Raw genomic sequence first — 23,762 nt, 5'->3', positions numbered from 1 at the left:
GCTTGACATTATTATTAAGCATACATTACTGGTCTCGTAAGAAACGTACCTTACACTGTTACTTTCATTCAGTTATGAACATTTCGCTAGCAACACTTTTTAGTACTAAGTTAACTTTCTGTAGTGTCAGAAAAAGATTCGCATGTCCTTTTTTTTTTCGCACCATATTGTGCTTCAGGAGAAAATTAGGAAGGGGGGGGGGAGCTGTGAGGAAGGTTTCTCTTCTTGTTTTTTCAATAAAAATATTATCGTATGGTCTCTTACATTCGTATGTCTCCGCGTAGTTTGGCCTCCTCGAGGTACCTCAAAGCACAGCTTTCTGCTACAGCCGCCATCGTTTTACTACAAAAAAGAAATAACAAGAAAGAGCACCCGCCCATTCATTCAATTCACGCACAGACTAGTTGTCCCCCAGGGCCAGCATTCCTGCATCAATGTTTCCATTATTTTACAGCCGCGCAGTCTCACAAAGGTTAAACATATGATTCGCCGTTGCAGCTCATATGGCCCTTGAGGAAATTTCGAGGCTAGCAGGTAAAGAGGGTGCGTTATCGCCGAGTCAACAGAACAACTCGACAATCCAGCAGCTGCGCACGAGCAGTAGAAAAATATACCACCAACTTTCCTCTCGGACCTGTGCGTGGGCAGTTATTACGGCAGCAGCCGAATATTGTCGTTCCGTGACCCACCTTCCTCTGAAAAAAGCCCCCGGTGGAAAGGAGCTGTATGTTTACTCCACGCTCCACGGGCGATCGTATTATAGAAGCATTTCCTGTCCTATCCTGTCCCTCTTGTGTTTCCTGTCGCTTACTTTGCACTACAAATCTTTCGTTAAACCTATGCACGAACTTGCCCAACATTATACTCTGCTATTATAGAAACACTTCGTGTCACTCTTGCCGAAGGGCGTAGCTGCTTCGCAGCCATGTTCAATATTCGGCATTACATACACTGGCGGAAGCTGCGTACAAAATATATTCTGCCTTGAATGCCTAAATTACGAGAGACCAAGATGTACCAGCATGTTATGCTGCTCGTACACTTACAGCGGTGTCTTACATCAGACAAGTTTCGCTTCGGAGAGCCGTTAAAATATGAAATAATTTTAATACAACAATGCTGAATTATTTTGAATAGTTCTTCAAATAATAAATATTTCGTTATGTTAAAAATACAGTAAATATTCTTATAGACGAGAGCAAACTTAATGTCCCTTTCACGAGCGTCCACTGTTTATAGCTTGTTGCTAATCAAACGCATGGCATATTCTGCAGCTATAATTGGCAAACATTCTGTGTCAGACCTTCAGTTTTCCATATTGCACCTCCTTGTTCACTATTGGTCACCCTTGGTCACCCAATTCCTTGCAGCGCACTCAATGCTGCGAGCCCTCGACAACGCCACACAGTCTGCTCAGCCCCTCACCGCTCCGCAGCCCACCATACGGTGCGCACTCCCTTCACAATCGCCGACTTCATACAACGCACCGCCAAGCTGTGCCTTCACTCGATGTCCCATGTATACGTTCTATTCTTAGCCGCTGACCCCACCTTCTGCCGTCGCTCCTAACTCTGGACTGAGGGCGTCCTTCAGACAACTTTATTATTACTTTTCCCCCTACCCCGCAGCACGCCTGCTCGTAAATGATTACGCAAATATCAGTTCATGTTAGAACTGATTAATCCAGCGTACCGCCCCCCTCCTCATTAAGGGAATATAGTCGTTTCCCGATCTACACTATCTGTTTACCTGTGCAAAGCCTCCTGCTCGCTAAGCCAATTCCTACGTCTCCATTACAAAACAATGCAAACAATCATATAGAAAATGCCAACACATTTCTACGCTATACGCGGGACATTTTGCTACGCAGTTATGGCGTTTCGTTATATTTGGGCTCGTTCAGTTGAAAAAACTAATTTCTTTGACACCAAACCTGTGTGAAGCTTTGGTTCTATTCCTTAATTCGACCACTTGTACTTCCTACTGCTATCGCAGAGGAAGTTGTGGAGACTCTGCAGAGGCTCCACACATGTGGGCGTATTGTCAGTCAGTCAGTCAGTCAGTCAGTCAGTCAGTCAGTCAGTCAGTCAGTCAGTCAGTCAGTCAGTCAGTCAGTCAGTCAGTGATCGTCAATCTATGATCGCGATCAAGAAGTTCGATTACGATTGAATGAATCTGGATCGAGCAAAATGGCGATTGTAAATGCCCGTGTCACAGCGCTCTGTACGGATCTCGCTCGGCGGTGATTGAAAGTGCCCGTATTACATCAATCGATGCGGCAGGAGGTCTAAGTGCTTGTTCGCTATACAAGCAAACTACTGTTCACGTAGTTTACACTAATCTAATGCAATACGTCAAGTAGGGAGCTGCCTACATGTCATCACGTAAACGCTAGCGTGGCCGCATTTGTCCCGGTGGTTTCCGCGATCGTACGCGCTCTAAAGTAACATCCTGCAGCATGAAAGAAGCAGGACACTGCCAATGCAACAGCCACTTCGTTCGAGTTTTTGAGATATGCGCAATTGAACTCAAGAGATTTAACGACCTTTAGTCCTCCCTTTCCGGAACAAGTTTTGTTTTTTTAATTATGGGGTTTTACGTGCCAAAACACTTTTCTGATTATGAGGCACGCCGTGGTGGAGGACTCCGGAAATTTCGACCACCTGGGGTTCTTTATAACGTGCACCTAAGTCTAAATACACGGGTCTTTTCGCAGTTCGCCCCCATCAAAATGCGGCCACCGTGGCCGGGATTCGATCCCGCGACCTCGTGCTTAGCATACAGACTGGGATACATAGCGCAAAAAATGACACAGGGACAAGCAGGAACACAGGACGAGCGCTAACATTGTTTAAAGTTAGCGCTCGTCCTATGTTCCTGCTTGTCCCTGTGTCATTTTTTGCGCTATGTATCCCAGTCTGTATGTATCCCACTAACACGCCCAAACTTCTTCCCTGCTATCCTGCTTAGCAGCCTAACACTATTGCCAATGAACAATCACGGCGGGTAGCGGAATAAGCGAATTCATTCCCTCGGTTTCTGAGGGCTGTCATTCGTCGCGGTGCATTGCCAGCACGCCATGTTTGTCGCCGTTTCTCGTAATGTGGGAAACAGAAAAAGCCGATTCCACTGCCTGTTTTCGTGCGTGTTACGTACCGAACCATGCAACAACTCGCCGGCATGATGAACCAGCTTGGCGGACGCGCATAAAACACAGAAAGAAACGAACAAACAAAGAAAGAACAGACGCGGTATACATGAAGCTGGGGGTGCGATCGGAGATCGTTGTTCGGCGCGTTCGTTTGGTTACCGGCGCGCGCGATTAGCCTACTCCGCGCCGACGTCGCCAGCCGCAGGGCGGAGCCACGTTTTTGGTGACGTCAAAATGATGACTCGCTCCTATCAATCATCTTACAATCGACCACGTCGTGTGCTAGGCGCCGAACGCGACCGGAGTTGGGAAGTTTGGAGCGATCATACGCTCGTACGAGACCGGCCCCGCATGGTGCGTCTGGTGGGTTAAATTAGATTCTAACGGCGGCTTCGGCCGCGGAATGGCACGTTCGAATTCAATCTATAGTTTAATTCGAGAAAATGGCGCATGTGATGGGAACTTCGTTTGTTGCATTAGCGTTGCTTGAGGGGGAACGAGAGCAGTGGAGGTGCGAAAGGCGTTTGAAAAAATGGCAGAAAGCGAATTCGGCGTCGCTTTCGTTTTTCGAAACAAATAGTGTGTTGGTTGGGCGGCAAACTCGACCCCATCATCGGGTGCCAGGGCGCCACTCGAACGTTGTTGTTGCCTCCTGAAAATTGCGCCACTGCTCCCGTCGTTTATTTTTTATTTTTTTTTCTCGCTGTGCGCGACACTACCTAGGGACAACGCTAAGAAACTAATAGTTATAAAGTGTAGTAGTCACACGTATTACTATTTGAAAACGTCTTTAAGTTTGAGAAGAAAAAAATACATATTTAGATAAAGATTTCATTCATTGGAAGACGAGAAACATTTCGTTTCGTAGTATGCTGTCTGCAAGCAGACGACAAACGAGGGAAGTAAGCTTCCGGGGAGTTCACCGCTTGGCTTGCCGACTGGCTGCTCTCCGCCCCGTTCTCACAAAGTTTGCATACTGTCACTTTCTGGCGTTGTAGCAACCGGAGAATGCGTATCGAACAAAGATATCCGATCGCGCCCCTGTAGCGCAAACCAACGCACATGCGACGCGCTTTTCGCCCACAAAATAACACTTCCACGTTTACCTGAAAACCACGCGAGCGACTCGTCGGTGACGTAGTCCCGGAGATGTCTATGTAGAAATATCTCAAGCTGAACGAATTTCAATGAAAACAACAAGTCAATAGGCAAATTTTTTACTGCCCGTAAAAATAAAAAAGAGCTCGTTATGATGACTTTGGGCTAAACGCCTGGCAAGTTGGGTCAAGTAGTCAAAAAGAAAAAGACACCTAACATGTCAAATGAAGCCTTGATTTTTCTTTTCACGAAGATAAACGCCGCCACGCGGGCTTTCTACCGCGAGCAACCTAGCGGTCGACCACCACGACATAAAAATTGGAGGACGCTTAAGCTTCGCCTTCAAGAGTGGAACGCGACAGCGTTCCCGTCGACCCGCCAAGGGGTGTAAGACAATGGGCTACGGCGCAGCGACTACGCGCCCCGCATTGGACGCGGTGAGCGTCGAGCAACGCCGCATTCGGCGCGGCAACGAAATGTGCGCCTGAGCAAGCGACGCACGCCTGAGCCTTAGAAACAGCTCGTTTCTAAGGCTACACCGCATTCACTAGAGGCGCTTTTGTAGCGCTTTGAAGCATCGAACTAGTGGCTGAGTCATTCTGCTTCTGGACGCCGTGCAGTACAGACGCAGAATGGAGGGCTCCTCGAGAGCTGCGAAAGCGGCCGACGTTGGCCGTGGTACCCCGTGTTCTGCGTTGCCCAAGGATTACCGTGTCATCTTGCCTCCGTTACCAACAGGTGAAGGACAAAGGCGCGCAGTTGTATTGCACTGCGACGTCACTGGACGGCCTTATAGAATCTACGACTTCCGGAAGCCCTTGAAGGATGCTGGAGTAATTCAGCAAGTAGGTGGAATTGGTGCATACCAAATGTCGCACGTGTGGCTGCTGAACATGAAGACAGATGAGGCAAAGCAGACGCTGCTAGACGCCGGACCACTACTGGTGAAGAACCGGCCATGCCTCGTCATTGATCCAGCGAGGCAAGAACTCAGGATTAAGCTACATTGGGTCGCGTTCGACGTCACCTCTGAGACCATTCGACGAGCCTTCCGAGAGTACGGCGAGATAAAGGAAGTCATCAGTGATTGGTGGAAGGCCGAGGATTTTGAGGGCGCCGAGTCAACGACTCGTCTAGTTCGTCTTCTGCTGCGCGATGGTGTCACACCAGACCGCATCCCACATCAGATGCGTCTTGGTAGCGGCACTGCGCTAGTGGTTGTGCCTGGACGCGCCCCGTTATGCCTTCGTTGTCACAACACTGGACACATACGACGTGAATGCCGAGTGCCCAGGTGTGGTGCTTGCCGAGCGTTCGGGCACGAGCAGGCTAATTGTACTCGCTCGTACGCCAGAGTTGCAAGCGTAGGCGGTGAAGCAGACCGGAGCGAGATGCTCATGGACGAGGAGGAAGCGGAGAGCGTGGCTGGGATGGTGGCGTCTATCAGCGACGCGGCCGCAGTGGCGGCGTCCACCAGCTCAGCAGGTTCGCAAGAAAACGGGGCTGCAGACGCTCGGGCAGCAGACGCCACTCTGGAAGACGCTTCGACAGGAAAGTACGAAGAAGGCTCGGCAGAGCGCCCTTCTGAAACCCACTCCTTAGGAAAGCAGCTCCCACTAAGTGCGTCCGGGAGTGGTGAGAAAACAGCTGAACTCAAGACTGCAGTAAGCGAGTTTGTTGCGACGCTCGAAGACAGTGATTCGACGGTTGAGGCTGCAATGGACGCCGAGGCAACACCTACGAAGCGCCGACTCAGCAAGGCAAGCACGACTTCTCAAGACACCCGGCTACGAGCAACGGAGAGGCGTGGGACCGAGCCTGGAACCAAAAAGCCTCGGGTGGCCACCAGCCATCAGCGGTCGGCGTCGCTTACACGCGGCGGCGGCAAGTCGACGCCCTGAGCGTCGACTGGACTGTGTGTTGCTACAAGGCAAGGTCTGTGAGGGGAGCGCCGTAGGCTCGGTCTGGTGTCACTCGCCAATATGGAGTCCTTAGAGAGGTCTATAAATATTGCAACACTTAACGTCCGAGGGCTTAGTGCCAAGAGGCGGCAAAACCAACTTTACCGCCTCGTAACGGAGCATGATTTGGATATTGTAGCCATTCAGGAGACCAAAGTGGAGAGAGAGGATCAGACAGAGCGTATGGTGCGTCCTTTCACGAAACGCTATAATGTGTGTGTTGCTCATGCGGTGGGGAGGTCTTCGGGGTGCATTTTGTTAATTCGGCAGAGTCTTGGTGCTGTAGTGCAGTCGGTGACTACCTGTGAGTCAGGCCGTTTCATTGTATCTGACTTTTCTCTGTCAACAGAAAATTGCCGAGTAATTTGTCTTTATGCACCAACTCAGGCTCAAGAGCGAAAGCTTTTTTTTGAAGAAATGGAGACGTACGTGAAATGCGAGCGTAGAATAATCCTGGCGGGAGATTTCAATTGTGTCTGTACGGAACGTGACAAAACCAGTGGGAAACACAATGATGCAAGTACTGCTGTTTTGAAAGACTTGATTGCAGAATTTAATCTAGAAGACGTGGGTGAATGTCTTTGCGGTGGAAAAGCGGTCACCTTTACCCACTTTCAGGGTGCGAGCCGTGCTAGACTTGACAGAGTGTACGTGTCGGCTGAACTAATTCAGTCGTGTCGAGATTATCGAGTCACACCTGTTGCATTTAGTGATCATTGTTTGGTTTCCTTCCGTGTTGGAAAGGAAAAAAGAAATAGCAAGCAATTTTCCTGGGATCTTTGGAAATTTAATGCAAACTTGCTGAAAGACGACGAGTTTTGTGATCAGTTTCTCAAGGCTATAGTTAAAACAACAACTAAAAACTTAGATAGTTGGGGACATAAATGGGAGGTTTGTAAGCAAACAATTAAATTGAAAGCAATTGAAAGGGCCAGTGTTTTAAGTCACGCGAAAAAAGAACTCGAGTCCCGGCTTAGATTGAATCTGAAGCAATTATTGGAAGCTGAAAATATACAACCCGGTTATTTCTTAGAAGACATAAAAAGCATAAAGCAAGAACTTGAGCTGATAGACCAAGAGCGATACAATGGAGCATTGATTCGAGCCAGAGCTGAAAAATGGTGCACAGGAGAAATGCCGACAAAACGTGCCTTGGGAGTCGAAAAGAAATATGCTTCCCAAAATGCAATAACAGAAATAGAACATAATGGGTTACTGTCTACCAACAAAGAAACAATAGCAAGTTGTTTTCTGGAATATTACAAAGTATTGTTTTCTCGTAGCCAAGTTGACACTGATAGATTTAAAAAAGACTTCATGTCATTGATGCCAACATTAGATGATGAAACCAAGGAAGTATTAGAAGTGCCCATAACAGTAGAGGAAGTTAAGAATGCGATTGACCATTTAAATAATGGCAAATCACCGGGACCAGATGGCTTAAGCGCTGCATTGTACAAGGCGTTTAAGGGTGTTGTCGCGCCTGTTTTGACTGAAGTATACAACGAGGCTTACGCGAACAAACATCTACCGCCGTCCTTTTTGTCAGCACACACGGTCCTAATACCAAAAACTGAAGACCCAATTAAATTACGTAATGTCACATCGTATAGGCCGATTAGCCTGACAAATATAGACTATAAAATATTAATGAAAGTATTGGCTAACAGGTTGCAGACCGTAATGAAAGATTTAGTCGGTCCACATCAAACGTGCGGAATAAAAGGAAGGACAATTATGACAAATATACACATAGCACGATCAATCCTTGAATGCTGTGACGCAATGCAACTAAGTGTCGCTATGCTGCAGGTTGACCTTGAGAAGGCATTCGACCGCGTGCCGCACGATCTGCTTCTATGTATGCTTGAATATGTGAATGTAGGCAATGTGATCAGTGAGGGTGTGCGGATGGCTTACGCCGGATGTACGACGAGATTGATAATAAACAAATCAGTAGGTGAATACATACCAGTACAGCGCTCAGTCAGACAGGGGTGCCCATTATCACCGCTTCTTTTTTGCATATATATTGAGCCCTTTTGTCTAAGCATAATTAGGAACAACGCGATACGTGGATTTCAGTTACATCAGGCCGAGGTAAGCCTTCTTGCTTACGCTGATGACATTGCAGTTTTCTGTGTCGATCATGAAAGTATAATGCATACCGTCAATGCTGTTAAAAGTTTCTGTCAAGCAAGTGGTAGTGCAGTAAACTGGGACAAGTGCGTTGGGTTCTGGCATGGGGAATGGGACGTCGCACCAAGGATGTTTTTGAACATTAAATAGCAAGAAACACCGACAAAATACTTAGGAGTACCCCTACAGTACTACTCTGACAATGAGCCTTATTGGAAAAAACAAACAGAGGTGTTACGTGAAAATGCACAAAAGTGGAAAGGATGGGATAAGTCGATTTTCGCACGGGCCACGACGTGCAACCTATTTCTTGTAAGCAAGCTATGGTATGTAATGCAAGTTTTGCATTGCAGCAGGTTAAATGTAAAAAAAATCCACACAGTGTTCGCGGTCTTTATCTGGAGCTCTCTATGGGAAAAAACGAGCCGAACAAATCTGTTTAAAAGAGTGAGTGATGGTGGGCTTGGTTTAGTGCATCTGTATGTGAGACAACTCGTCAGTCGATTTGTTTTTCTCAGAGATGTAGACCATACCTTTCTCAGAACTATGATTCAACTGAGGCTGGGTAAAGTGCTACCAGAGTTTGTTGTGTCTTCGGTGTGTCAGCAAGGACCAGTACGTGGATATCTAAAAGAAGTGGTGTCATCTTTCCGCTTCTTATCGGTGCGTTTTTCTTTGCAATATTTGACAGATGTGTCACGCAAAAAACTGTACAAGGACCTTGTGGATGTGTTATTTCCTGTGCCATTGTACCGTGAATTATACTGTGCAGGCAAAGGAAAAGATGTTTTGAAACGCGTTAAAAAAATGCTAGTTGCGCCAGGGGTTAAAACCTTTTTTTTTAATCTGCACACAGGAACCTTACCTGTTAAAACATGGTTAGAAGAAAGGGGTTTATTTGTTCCGTGGGGTACTCATTGTTTGTTATGCAAAAAACCAGAGACAATTGAGCATGTGTTTTTAGATTGCTGGGGTGGAGTGTTCTTCTGGGACATCTTACAAAGAACCTTGAAAAAAGAGTTGCCATTAAGTCCGCACGGAATCCGTTATCTCACGGTCGAAAACGACGATGGTGTGCCTTTCGATCTGGTTATGCTCCTGGGCCTGCACAGTATATGGCGAACTCGGACTGCTGTACACAATGCGGATACTGACGCTAGACCGGTTCGCGAATATTTTTGCGAATCTGTGTCCCATTTTGTCGAAGTGCAGAAGGTGCAGTCGTATGTACCAGAATGGGTTCCAAGATTAGAAATGTTGTTGCAGATGCCGAAATACTGATGGCTTGTAGTCAGCAAACAGCTGACGGTTCTCGGTACTATTATCTTGTTAATCTGTTCTTCTGATCTCGTAAACTCTGTGAAAAGCGAGGCAATAAAGAAAAAAAAAACTAGTGGCTGAGTGGTAGCGTCTCCGTCTCACACTCCGGAGACCCTGGTTCGATTCCCACCCAGCCCATCTTGCAAGTTGCTTTTTATTCATGAAGTGCCTGCTGGGATTTATCGCTCACGGCCAACGCCGCCAACGCCGACTTTTCTGCGACATGAGCTCCTTAACGCTGTCGCGTTAAAATTCAGAAAAATTGGCCGCAAGCGCTGGCAAGACAGTAAATAAAGAAGTGAGCGAACGATAATAGCAACTTTAGGGCTTGCGAGGGAACTCGGTGGCATGCAGGAATGCCTTTGTAGCAATGCAGTGATCATGCCACTAGGGGGGTGGGGGGGATGACACTGTCAGACAAAGGAGGAAACAGAAATGCCATCCTGCAATCTCATGAATGTTCAGAACATTTGTGCCCCATCAGAAGACAAACATATAAAAGCATTTCATAAGGGAAAAGAAACCCAACCTCATTCATCAATAAGCGCTCCAAAGCTTTACGTTGAGAGACTGTAACTACTAACTTCTACTTCACAGCGACCTAACCATATTGGAAACGCATATTAGTCTAATTTAATATCGCACTGTTTGCGCAGATTATAGGTACATACCGGGTGCCTCCGAACGCGTTTCCTACGGCGATAAATTCGCTATGCTGCGAGTACACGCTCGGGGGGTAGGTTTGCGGCTATGGCTGCGTGCAAAAACGCTCATGTACGGAGGGCCACTTAGAGAATTGTCATTCCGTGGTTGTCACTCTGCCGTCACTATTTCGTCGTCGTGCAGTCACCATCCTTCCGCTGTCGTCATTCCATCGTTGTCATGCATTTGTAACTAGGCCATCGTCGTCATTTGGTCGTCACCATTGCGTCGTCTCTCTCTCTTTCTCCGAGGCAGTAGAAACAAATTAACTTGCCGATTTCTAATACTGCGTCTCTCATGGTAACTGTGCTTTGGAACAGGTACCTCCTAAATAAATCAATAAACACATAAATAAATCCATCAACCCATGATTCGATAAGCGGGGCAATACTTTTAATCTTGCTTTATCCTCGAAAAATATTTTTGTCGCATCGAAACGGCGCGTTTGGCACATGTTGTAAGTGCAAAAATATTTTGATGTTACTTTAAAAACTTTCCTTGCTCTGGTGCTTACCTTGGTACAAGCACATGTTCCGTGCTTGACAATATATATATATATATATATATATATATATATATATATATATATATATATATATATATATATATATATATATATATATATATATATATATATTTATATATATACATACAGTAAAAGCTCGTTAATTCGAACCGCAAGGGGAAACCGCTGCAGTTCGAATTAACGAAAGTTCGAACTAACGAAAGTGAAGGAGGGCAACAATACACTGCGATTTGGAAGCAGTAGGGCATGTCAGAAAGTGATGGCGTGTGCCGCGGGCACACGCCATCTTCAAGTCGAAGCTCTGGGTCCGACTGTGCCACACCACCGGTGTCCACCGAAACGAACGTTAGCCGAGGCTTAACACCATCCCAATGAATCGCGACGGCCGATACCTCCTAAGCTGAAAACAGAGGTGCACAACCGATGAAGACTGCCGAGACAAAGACGCTGAACATGTGAAGGTGGCGAAGGCCCTGATTCGTTGGTTCTTGATTGCAAGCGCAGCTGCGACGTACCTGATTCGCTGTGTTTTGGAGCTTGCCGTGCCATCTCCGCACAACATTAGCAGCTGTACAAGATTTGCAAAGCCTCCGAGATTCGCAACGGGCAAGAAGTCTCCGAGGTTACGTAGAACGGAGAGGCGGCAGCCGCCGCTGCCTTCTGGCTGACCCCGCGTCGGTTAGATTTTTGTCCGATTTTGCATTCTCTCGCCGTTCTCTCCGTTTCGGAGGCAATACAGCCTTGTGTGTAGGCAGTAGGCGCGTTTCTCTGGCCGTGTGCCAGGCGAGCGTAGTTCGAATTATCCGTGAGGGAACCTTCTCGCGTTCGAATTAACGGACTTTTTTATACATAGACTTCTATGGAGCTTGGCCGGACCAAATCGTACAGTTCGAATTATCCATAAATTCGAATTATTGAAGTTCGAATTAACGAGCTTTCACTGTATTTGATAGCTGCCTAATGTTGTTGCTCACCAGTAGTAAACCTTAAGTAGACATTTAAATAATGAAATTCCTTTAGCTCCCGTTGTCGACGACCTTCAAGTGACCTTGAGCCAAAAGCCAGAGCCGTTACCAGGGCACTCGAACAAGAACAGCCGGGCACGTTTGCGAGGACAAAACGAGATCATCCGGGCAACCAGCAAAAACATAAAATAATGCGGTCTCTGGTCCCCAACGCTTTGCACAGGGCCGCATTAAATACGCGAATTACTGCCCAAACAAGTTACAAAAAATATTGCTTCCAAGTTCTTCAGAATGTTTGTTCACAATACAGTCAAACTGTAGCTTCTAGTACGCTGAAGTTCCGATAGCGACGTTCAAAAGGCCGATACAGGGCACTATATACATAGTTGTTATCGTTTGGCGCTGACCACTGAACGCCAGCTGCCCGCGAGTTCCGTGGAGCGGGTTTTACGTCATCTCGATAGATGGCGCGACGCTGCGTGGCGCCGCCATGGCTTAGCGGCTATGGTTATGGTCTTGCGCTGCTAAGCACGACGTCGCGGTATGAAATCCCGGCCGCGCCGCCTGCATGTCGATAGAGGCGATCGAAAATGGTGTTCAAAAATAAATCCGGTGTGCCTCGCTACGGCAACCCTCACAATCAAATCGGGGTTTCGGCACGTAAAACCACGGAATTCAATTCATTCTTCAAGCTGGGCAGTGCGCTCTGTCTCGATGTTGTCTTTCGCTGCCTGTCGTGCAGCTTTCAGCCGTTTTTTTTTTCTTGCAACTGGGCAGACTCCATATGAAGCAGTGCAGCATATGAAGCATATGTGCATATGAAGCAGTCCATATGGCATGGTGTGGTGTGGTGGGGTGTACCGTTGCGAACATGCACCAAATCCATTTTAAGATTGTGGCTATTGTCATCTCCACCCAATCTCCTTTGCCACAAGCCATGTCATGCTTACATCTAGTGCTGGCTCTCAGTTACGGGAGAGCCAGCAATTTTTTAAGGCTTTGTCTACATCATCTTCTTTAGTTTGCTCTGCTAAAATATGGCCGCGTCCAGCAGTGGGCTGTCAATCGTGTGTATGTAATACTCCAAGTCTGGTCCGAGTTTCTATTTACATTACACGTACTGTCCATGTGCAGAAATTTGTTGCAAATCTGACGGCACAACGTATTCTACAATTTAGTGCACCCCTCAGTCACTGCAGTTCAGTATCTAGCATCGCACCAGCATATTCTAATTGCGGTATATTCCATGATAGGCACGCCATGTCTCAAAGCGCCTGAAGAGTGTTTTAAATTTTTGCTGAATAAGTTTAGTATTTAACCACGTCAATGTCTTTGTTACCAGTTAAATTCCAAGAAAACAAAATAAAAACCAAACTTAAAGCACCCTTTTAAACGTAGCTTTAAAATGGTTTATGCCTAGTGTTGAATGCGTGCTCTGGTGAAAAAAAGTTCACGTGGGGCGATTTTTGGCGTTTAAAGTGAGTTCCCAAGTCTTGCGCCATAAACTAAAGTTATGCAGACCCTCTTGGTGAGCAACCACGTCCCATTGGTCATGAATCGCTCTGCAGACATAGCAGTTTCCTTACAACCTGTAGCGACCGTCCCTCACTACAGGTTGTCCCCGCTTCTGGGAAATCCAGTTGCCTCGATCGCCTGGCCTCCACGGGGGGGTCATTGCCCCCTTGCTCCTTATGAGAAGTGAGGCGGCTGCCCGCCAGGGGCGCCACCACCGCCATGCGGCAAGCCTACTTTTACTGTGGAATAAAGCCAGTCGACCCTCAGTTCTCGACCTGTCAAAGCGTGTATTACTTGCCTTCGCTAAGCCGAGTTCCCAATGAGTGGTGACCAGGACATTTACTTTTTTCTTCGAATACTACCATGGACGACGCTTCTTCTACTCCTGCTGACAGAGAAGACGTCACGATGACGTCTCCTGTCACCGCCGCAGAGTTTCACTGTCCCAGCTTTTGGCACAAGAATCCTCGAGTTTGGTTTATGCAAGTAGTGGCGCGTTTTCAACTCCAGCGCGTCACTTCAAAGAAAGAAAGGTATCTGCACGTCGTCGCCGCGCTATCCTCGGACATCGCCGATGCCGTAGATGACTTGCTAGCGGGTACAGTTTCAGCCACAGCATACGACGACCTGAAACGCGCGGTTCCCACCTGAAACGCACAGCTCCTCTCCGAGGAACTCGGCGAACAACGACCGTCACAACCGCACGCATGGTGCTGGCGGGTTCCGACGAGACGACTCTCGATCGGCTAGCTGCACTCGCTGACCGCGTGTGCGACTGCTCGTCGGCGGCACAGCTACGTATCACCGCTGCGAGAGTGTCAGAGCCAGGAGACCGACATTGACGTGAATGAGTCATGCAAATCTAGACTGTCAAACATGTTTTTTCAAAGCGCTCTCAACTGTGGCGTGGTCCCTTCTTTCAACCCTTTACAATAGCACCGAACGAACATAATCGATTTCCACGTGTTTCTCACCTTAAACCGTAACCATACGAATAAACACACGAAAAGGCTGAAGCACCACAGGCTGAATTGTTATGTCTCATTAAAATGCTGCAGTATTAAGGTAAAGGGAAATGAAAGAAGACGAAAATATAACTTGCCGCATGTGGGAGCCGAATCCACATCCTTCCTATCCGACGTTGCGCTGATTTACCGCTTAAAAGAAAGGTTTGGCTCAGGATCTCCTAATTAAATACAAGAGAACGGAGAAATTGTTTAGCTCGGCATCGAATGTACCAAATTTAATGAGGTTTCTTGCACTTAAACGAGCACGTTAGATGATAGTGACTGTAGCAAGCCATTTCTTTTTATTTAGGCGGTCAATCATTTTATATATGAATTGTAGTAAATTGCAAACCTAGATAAAACCGAGGTATCAAATTGACAACTGAGTGACTTGCAATATATAAGATATCGTGAGTCTGCAAATTTCACGTATTGAGACATCTTAAGCAGACAAAAATAATGCGTTACACTGCTGTGAACCATGTCACTGATGTATAAGTAGGACTGTTGCAAAACACTCTACACAACATTTCCTTTTTTTTTGTAATCTTACGGAGTATCAAAATTTTCCGCATAAGGTGCCCTAACTATCACAGTTTTCAAAACTGTGGCACCTGTCTTTTTGCTGAAGACTGACGGATTTAAAAGCCATCCCTGTTGAAAAACACAACAGGAAATTTTGACAGTCTGTCGTATTTTGGGACGCTGTTTCTGTAGTTCTGTTGCCTGTAGTTCTGTTGCCTGTAGTTCTGTTGCCTGTAGTTCTGTTGCCTGTAGTTCTGTTGTCTGTAGTTCTGTTGTCTGTAGTGTGACGTCCTGTAGTAGAAAGCTCTGTAGTTCTTGACCAATATTTAATTAAAAATTGACAGAGGCCTCCTTAAGGCTATGTAAATTTGTTAGTACAAAAAAAGGAAAATATAAAAGTTAAAAAAATAAAAAAAAACGTCTGCGGCAAGGATTCGAACTTGCGACCGCACGATTCCGAGCCCAGTATCTTACCACTGCACCACCGCCCACTTTTTTTTTTCTCTTTATTACATGGAAAAGAAAAGTGAAGGTGTATTACAAAGTGGACACAACTACACACTTAAAACTCAGGCAAACACACACATGCATCCAACAAGTGCATCCAGTCTGGCGGAGGTTCCTGCACAGCGTACACACTTCTTACATACGCAGCACTTTCGCGAAAAAAGGATTTTGTAGTTCGCGGGCTTTCGGCATGGCGATCGCAGAGTCTACTTCTCCACAGGCTATATAAACCAAGTACAATGAACATGTCATAGGGAGGACCACCTGTAACGTTAAACGGTAGAAACCTAATTGAGTATGGAGTTATGTCAATGTCCTTTTTAAGTGTCCGTTGGAGAATGTCCCAAAAAAATACAGCATCCCTACAGTCTATGAAACAGTGATCTATGGTTTCGGCACGTGGACAGAGCCGACAGTTTGTTGACCATGGCACAAAGCAACCCCTCGAATTCAACCAAGTTTTAACAGGGAGTGTTTCCGAATGTAATTTAAAGAAAAATGTTTTAACTCCAGGAGGCACACACATTTTTCGGACGTGTTTAAGTACATCCTGATAAGGTCGATTTAAATAAGGTGCACGATACAAAGGATCTGGGAAAATAGAGTCAACCAGTGCCGCAGAAATTGCTTTTCGACTCGCTGTGAACACGTACTCCAGGCTGAATCTAACTTTCAAGAAAAGAAATGTATCAACAACCTCCTTGAGAAAGCCCCAAGGAGCCTGTGGGACGTCTTTGACATTTGATGACACTACTATGTTAGGAACATAATGAACTAAACGCAGTTGCAACATTTCACGCAAGAACGGATGGTCACTGTCTCGAAAGAAAAACAGGCGAGAAACAATTTGCCTGACGAAGAGGTGTACTAATCCTAGACCACCACGTTCAAGGGGGAGAAACAGGTTGTCGCGCCGCATCCATTCACAGCTCGAACTCCAAATGAATGTTGCAAATACGCGATGCAGTGCCTGAAGGCGAAGTCTTGAGCAATGCAGTACTTGGAGCACATACATAAGACGGGAAGCTAAGAAAACGTTACACACTTCAGCACGAAAGAACACGGACAAATTCCGCCCTCGCCATGAATTCACTTTACGTTGAATTTTGCCAACTTCTCCCGACCAATGAGCGTTGCTATTTCTATACTGTGAGAGAGGCACACCTAAATAACGCAGATCTTCTTTCCATTGAATTCCTGCGTAATGTGATGGCATTGTGGCCCATAATCCAAACCAAAAACCTGAACTTTTTTCAAAGTTAACGCTTGCGCCAGAAGCAGCACAAAATTCTTCTGTAATTGCAAGAGCAGTATTTACACTCTTTTTATCGGTACAGAAAAAGGCTACGTCATCTGCATACGCAAGAACCCGCACCTCATTAGTCAGTAATTTGAACCCTTGGAAATTTTGTTCTTTAAGAATGCGCATACAAAGTGGCTCTAAATACAAGCAGAACAGAAGCGGTGACAATGGGCATCCTTGTCGTACTGATGATAAAAGCCTAATCGGATCGGAGAGAGAGCCATTCACTATAAGCCGCGTTGAGCCATTAGCATAACATATCCTCACACCTCTAAGGAGCAGAGATCCGATATTTATATGCTCTAGTAAAGTAAACAGGAATGAGTGATTCACCCTATCGAACGCCTTAGCCAGATCTAGCTGTACCATTGCCACCTGTCCAATCCCCTCAGCTACACACTCTAGCACCGATCTCGCAACATGAATGTTCGTCTGAATGGACCGTCCCCTGATGCCACATGTTTGATGATCACCGACCACAGATGTTACTACAGCTTGCAAACGGTTAGCTAATACCTTAGCAAAAATCTTATAATCCACATTGCATAAGGAGATAGGACGATATCCGTCAACTTTTTGCAATTTCTGTTCATCATCGGTTTTGGCTATAAGGACGGTGTGTCCTTCGTACATTGTGGCGGTTAGGTACCCTACTTCCAAGGCCTCTCGGTACACCTGAAGTAATAATGGTGATAAGAGGGAACGAAAACACTGATAAAATTCGGAAGTAAGGCCATCGGGGCCGGGCGTCTTGCCCTTCGCTAACGAATCGATGCATGAAGTTACCTCATTGATATCAATGTTTTCATTTGTATAATCGTACTCATCCTGATTTAACTGGGGCAGCAACGATACAATTTTTTTGGCAGCATCTGTATCCAATGGCATATGGTCTCGGAATAGTTTTTGGTAATGTTCAAAAAATGCTTTAGTTATTAGAGTAGGCTCGTTAACAATGATTCCACCATACTCTATCTCTAGTATTTGTTTAGACAGCGCGTGTCGGCGCTCATCACCAAGGGCACCGACACTGCACCACCGCCCACATGTCCTTCAAGAGTAAATTTTGGCCATGTGAACAGTACGATGTGCTGATGCGCTGATGTTTACATTTGCGTTTTAAGGGTCAAGATCCGCTATCACTCCACCGCGTCAAGTGCCGCATCTCTAGAAGAGCAAGAGTGTTCTTACCATCGACCGGTACATGGTGGAGTGCTAGAACATCGATTTTGATGTACGATATCCATATTAAATAAGAAATTCAGAAATAGGCAACGGTGACTGTTAGGGTTGTTTCTGCTAATTTAGACAGTTGTCTCTGTTTCTTTACACTTTCGAGCGCGCATATAATTCGTGTGTTCAATGCAAAATAGCTACATAAACATTCGTGGATGAGTGTTCTTTCTAACAGCATATACTGGCTTCTCACGGCAGCGCTGTACCAGATTAATGTGACCCGAGCGAGACAGCTTTTCACGCAACTTTGTGGAACAAGCCAAAACTTCTTTTCCGCTTCGCATAAGCTTGTGAAATATTCCTGGGAAATTAACTAATGTGTCAGTGTAACAGCACATGTAGGTCCACAGGCCTGTGTGCCACATTTTACCAAATAAAACAAAACGGATGCGCAGCCATTCCCGCAGTTGGTACGATTTTGATCAGCAGCCGATTTTAAGGAGGCCGGCAGGGCGTTGCTGGTGCCGCGTCGTCACGGCACAATTATAAGTGTTGGCCACGTCGACTTTAATACCGGTGTCGGTGCTATCAGCATTGCCGGCTTCAGAGAAGCGCGATTGAATACCGCGCAAGAGAAAAGTACAGTGTACATCACCGATCTGAAACTGACATACAATTTTAAAGGGCCGCGACGGAAAGCGCTTCTGTTGCGACTTCAGAACTCTTGGCCGTCGCGACCGAATGTTTCCGTTGCGACGTCAGAATTGGTGTCGTAACGTCGGGGTCGCTGTCACGATATAAAGCTGTTGTTCCGACTTCAGAACTCTTGTTGTCGCGACAGAACGTTTCTGTTGCGACTTCATAACTCTTGGCCTTCGCGACAGAATGCTTCTGTTGCGACATCAGAATCTCTGTCTTAACGTCAGAAATGTCTCTCAATTAAGAAACGTCAGGAACTTCTGTCGCACAACAGAATTCTGTAGTTGCTGCGGGAATTCCTGTTGTCTTTTTCAACTGGGATTTTTTAAACTGAGTTATGTCTTCACGGTAGGTTATGTGTCAAAACGAAATTCCATGCTACATATATGTAGTACACACTACAGAAGCTTGTCGCACAATTTCAGTGCACTTCTGTTGTCATCATTGGGTACATGTTGCGGCGATAGGTTTCTGTCGTACAACAACAGTTCTCTGTGGTACAACAGAAGTTTGTCGCATTACTTCAGGGACACTTCTGTTATGACAATTGGGGGCCTGTTGCAACGATAAGTTTCTGTCGTACACCAACAGTTCTCTGTAGTACAACAGAAGTTTGTCGCATTACTTCAGGAACACTTCTGTTATGACAATTGGGGGCCTGTTGCAACAATAGGTTTCTGTCGTACACCAACAGTTCTCTACAGTACAACAGAAGTTTCTCGCATTACTTCAGGAGTACTTCTGTTGTGACAATTGGGGGCCTGTTGCCACGATAGGTTTCTGTAGTATTTCAACAGCTCTCTGTAGCACTACAGAATTTTGTTGAGTTACTTCAGGAACATTTCTGTTGAGACAACAGGGTGTCTGTTGTGCTGACAGATGTTTCTGTAGTACTACAAAAATCTGTTGCAGAGCTTCAGCTTTCTGTTGTAACAACAGACATACGACAGAGTGTACTTCTGTAGTCACAACAAGAAATGTCTGTTGTACATCAGAAAAGTCTGTCGCTCCGTCAGGAATCTGAAGTTACTACAGAAAAATCCTGTTGTACAACAGAAATTTCTGTAGTTGCGACAGGAATTCCTGTTGTCTTTTTCAACTGGGATGTGCTTCAATATTTTTATGCTTACTACTATTCGGGAACATTTCTAAGTAATATGAAATCCTAAATAAAAATTCTGCTACCTACAGTCGATAACATATAGCCTACTCGCTATAACGCAAAAACAATTAATACAATTCGGTCGAGCGGTTGTCTCATGAGAGCATTGCTCCATTTCTCGTGCTAAGTTTCCTTTTAAAGGTACGCCGGCGGCCATCCTCCTGTCCACTTTGTTAGGCCTTCGTGTGTGCGTGCATTAGCCCTGAGAGTGTTAGCTATCACCGGTCACGTCCATGGTGGCTCATGTAGAAGAACGCTCCTTTAAACGCAGGTACGTAGCTGTGTTTATAAAACACAAGGTGCTCCACATAACTTGTGCCAAAATTTATATGTGTATGCCAGTGCCACATAGCTGGACAGAACCAAGGTAATGTTGTTTTCCGTCAATTGGAGCAAGTCAGGCTATTTTATGTATTTTGCCTAAATACATAATTAGTTATAATTAATTAAAGTCTCCAATATTATAATCAGAACAAAAGTATCTGTCAGGCAATTCAAGACTATCATGAAAAATTTCCGATCAGCCTTTCTGTTGCTTTATACGTGTAGCATAAAAGTTATTTTCCAATCCTGAAAGAAAACCAGCAAAACACAAAAACGTGCAGTGCGACTAGTCACCTGGCACTTTCCGTGTTTTTTTTTTTCAGTTTTGGCACAACTTACACGGGGCCCCTTGTAGACACACATTTTTGTAATGCGTAGTATTCTGCTTGCCTATACTTGCGCTATATTCTATCATCCATAATTTCTTTGCCCAATCATCCAAAGCACTCATGCCAAAGTTAGCAGAAGGACATCAAATATTAGCCTAAGTCAAAATGAAATACCGTCTTCTCGCTCTCCCAGGAGTACTGACAGTAGTATAAAAAGTTGTACGTTCCAGGGGAACCGTCGACTTCGATACATAACTTAACTAAAGGCTTTGCGCTGCTCCCGGCATCGTATACGGCAGTTACTAATGACGCTATAGCCGTCCAAAAATTTCAATGCACAGATTAGATGCTCCCATCGTTGACTTCGGCTGCCCGAGCAACAAGTGACCTCGTCGGTTGGGGACGGCGGCGCACTGAGTCAGCCGGGAATTCCGTGAAGTGATCAAGTGCCAAGTTCTTGTAGCCGTCGGCTGTAGTTTAACAGAGACAGGTGGGTTTTTTTAACTCTACGTGTGCTTGAGGACGAGCTTTCGTGGTACTCTCGCCTCTCATCGAGGCACTGGAATGGTGGTTGAACGATCTCTAACGCTTGCGACCATGTTTGTCGTAAGACAACACGTGCTTGCGTCTTGCGATAAACAACATCAAGCTTCGATTTCATGGACTAAATGCCGCATGGAATTTACAAAAAAGAAACATAGCCAATGGCTGTCGGCAGATGTTCTTGCACTTCGAGAATTTGTTTCCTAGCTCCAATACTTTTGCGAACTTGAAAACAGAAACACAAATGCATTTTCTCATACGTAATTTACTCATTCTATAGGGGGCTTTAGCTCGACCATTCTGGTTTTAGCACGAGTCTTCCGTTAAGATCTCCAGCTATACCTTGTAAAAAAACATAACCTGAACAACATTGCTTTTTTTTTATGCTTATAGCGCAAGTACTTCCCAATCTATTGCTCCTTCGAAAAACGGAAGAATAAAGAAAGAAGAACTAGTTGGTTCTTTTAACTGATGAAGAACCCAAAACGAAAGATCCTTTTACGTTCCATCAAAATAAAGAGGAGTAGAGCTTCAAAACCGGCCGCCTCTATCGAAGTAAGTAAATTGCTAATAAAAATAGGAGTAAGGAAGTTCTGCTATCAGCTCTGATAATGTGGAGAGAGAGAATAAATCTGACTGTCCTGGTTAACAAGAGCATGCTTCGGATATTTGGGTAATAGTATTTATTGTCATCCTTATGAAGAGCGACGTCAGCTTTAATTCGATTCAGTTAGCATTAAACGGAAATAAACATCAAAGGTAAACGTACATCAAGCCTCTCGTCTCCAAGCGACACTTACCTTAGCTACGGTGACTGCATAATTTAAGCCAAGGAAGTATTTTAATGATTGGAAAATGTAGAGAGGTCGGCCGGATAATGGAGCATCTGGCCTGCTACTCTACGTAAGGGAGGGGGAAGAGGGGAAGAAAAGGGGTCACAATGATGGATGATAATGGGAGGAACGAGGTGAATGACACATTACACAACTGGTATCACAGGCGTGAGTCCAGGCCAGTGTCACCTAGGAAACGTGAAAGTGCACGCATTGTCTCTGTCGTCTGCCAACTCTGTGGCCACGCGCCTAGCAAGAGGTCCTCCGACAGTAGTCCATTGTGGAAATGTCTCAATGTATCTGCCAATGTCAGTCTTTCTCGCGCATACTCAGAGCACACCACGAGCACATGTTCTATAGTCTCTACAGCGCCACACACTGAACAGTCCGGGGAGTCTGTCCGTCCAATAATGTGCAAATATTTGCGCGTGAAGGCGACGCCTAATCGCAGTCTGTGTATCAGGCATGTATGAGGGCGTGGAATTCCACGCAGAATAGGAAATTTCCTATCGGGATCCAGGCTTTTAAGGCGGACGTGACGAGCGTCCGGCTGGGCCCAGTATGTTCTCGCCGCACTCCTCATTAATTCCGACAGGAGGCATGTGATGTCCGGTCTAGAGAATGGCACTACAGTTCGCATGCCATTGCTGAGGGCGCGCCTTGCTGCAGCATCGGCCATCTCATTACCGTTGAGCCCACAGTGTCCCGGGATCCATTGGAACACTATGCGGTGGTGGTGTTTTTCTTGAGCGTATGAAAGTAGCTCGGTGATCTGCAGGGCCAGAACCTGATATGCGGTGTGGCGCAGGAAGCATCCCAAAATTTGCAGCGCGGGTTTTGAGTCCGTGAAAATGCACCACTCTTGAGGTCTTTCCCCGGAGATGTGGCGAATCGCTTCTCGAATAGCCACAAGCTCTGCAGCGGTTGATGTTGAATTATGGTCTAGTATGAAACCTCGAGTCATCTGTTGGGCTGGTATCACCACAGCTGCTGTCGATGCCTTAGGTGACACGGAGCCGTCTGTGTACACATGAACATATGTCTGGTATTCTGACCAGATGTACGCGAGAGCAAGTTGTTGTAGTCCACTGACGGGAACCAATGATTTCTTTAGTATGCCGGGGACATGTACGCATACGGAAGGTTGAACCATCACTCATGGTGGTTTGACGGGGTGGTATGGAAGGGCATAGCCTGATGTTATGTGGGGTAGATGGCAACGGAGTGTACTTGTGAAACTGCTGTCCGGTCGCTCATGTAGAAACGACGTCAATGGATGACAATGGTGTCGCGTCAGTAAGCGTAAATACACGCGAAGTGGTTCGTGGGACAGGTATATCGGTAATGGGCATACGTGGGCTTCCTCAATTGCGCCTTTGTTGGAGGCACGCCGTGGCAACCCGAGGCATATTTTGAGTGCCTGCGCTTGGACGCTCTCTAATGTCCGTAAGCAGGAAATGCTCAAGTTTGAGAGTATCGGAAGGCTGTATCGAATGTAGCCCACGAAAAGAGACTGATAGAGTCTTAGTAATGAGCCTTCCGTGGGGCCCCATTTCATGCCTGTTGCGAAGCGAAGAACATGGCAAAACAGATTAAGTTTTTGCTTCAACATATTAACATGCCTCGTCCATGACAAATCGCGGTCGATGATAATGCCCAAGAATCTGTGGTGGGAGACATAAGGTATTATGACACCATTAATGGAGATCGGGTAGCGGCAGACGGATTTGCGCGTGAATGCAACCACAGCACATTTTTCGGCAGCTAAGCGCAAACCCTGACGCCGTATGTATCGTGAAGTAGATGACACAGCCCGTTGTAATTTCGCACGTAGTTGTGGGCGTGTTGTACCAGAAGCCCAGATGCAGATGCCATCTGCATATGCACTGATGTGGATGTGAGGTGGAAGCTCGCTCACCAGGCCAATCAGTGCCACATTAAATAATGTTGGGCTGAGAACTCTTCCCTGAGGAACTC

At 46.1% G+C, this 23,762-nt stretch overlaps 2 protein-coding genes across 3 annotated transcripts in view; one reads left to right on the top strand and one right to left on the bottom strand.

Annotated features, from left to right (window-relative positions):
- Nucleotides 1-23,762, bottom strand: part of LOC135899961 (acetylcholinesterase-like) — a 478,426-nt gene that overhangs the window by 413,622 nt on the left and 41,042 nt on the right. Inside the window, exon 2 of one of the 2 annotated variants that reach the window (XM_065429350.1) lies at nt 14,025-14,184. The exons of the other annotated variant lie outside the window; for it this stretch is intronic. The gene's annotated coding sequence lies outside the window, so the exon portion shown is untranslated. The remainder of the gene's footprint in view (nt 1-14,024; nt 14,185-23,762) is intronic. 2 annotated transcript variants of the gene reach the window in all.
- LOC139059729 (uncharacterized) lies at nt 4,882-6,594 on the top strand. Its single transcript, XM_070538178.1, has one exon. The coding sequence runs from the start codon at nt 4,882-4,884 to the stop codon at nt 6,148-6,150; it is 1,269 nt and encodes a 422-aa protein (XP_070394279.1). The 3' UTR covers nt 6,151-6,594.

The sequence above is a fragment of the Dermacentor albipictus genome, chromosome 4 (assembly GCF_038994185.2).
Source record: "Dermacentor albipictus isolate Rhodes 1998 colony chromosome 4, USDA_Dalb.pri_finalv2, whole genome shotgun sequence".
In the NCBI taxonomy this organism is placed as follows: domain Eukaryota; kingdom Metazoa; phylum Arthropoda; class Arachnida; order Ixodida; family Ixodidae; genus Dermacentor; species Dermacentor albipictus.
Note: the sequence above shows the minus strand (reverse complement) of the source record. Positions and strands in the feature narration are given on the sequence as shown.

Bases quoted from the DNA above. Each gene is read 5' to 3' on its own strand.
- LOC139059729 (XM_070538178.1), top strand. From the start codon at position 4,882: ATGGAGGGCTCCTCGAGAGCTGCGAAAGCGGCCGACGTTGGCCGTGGT.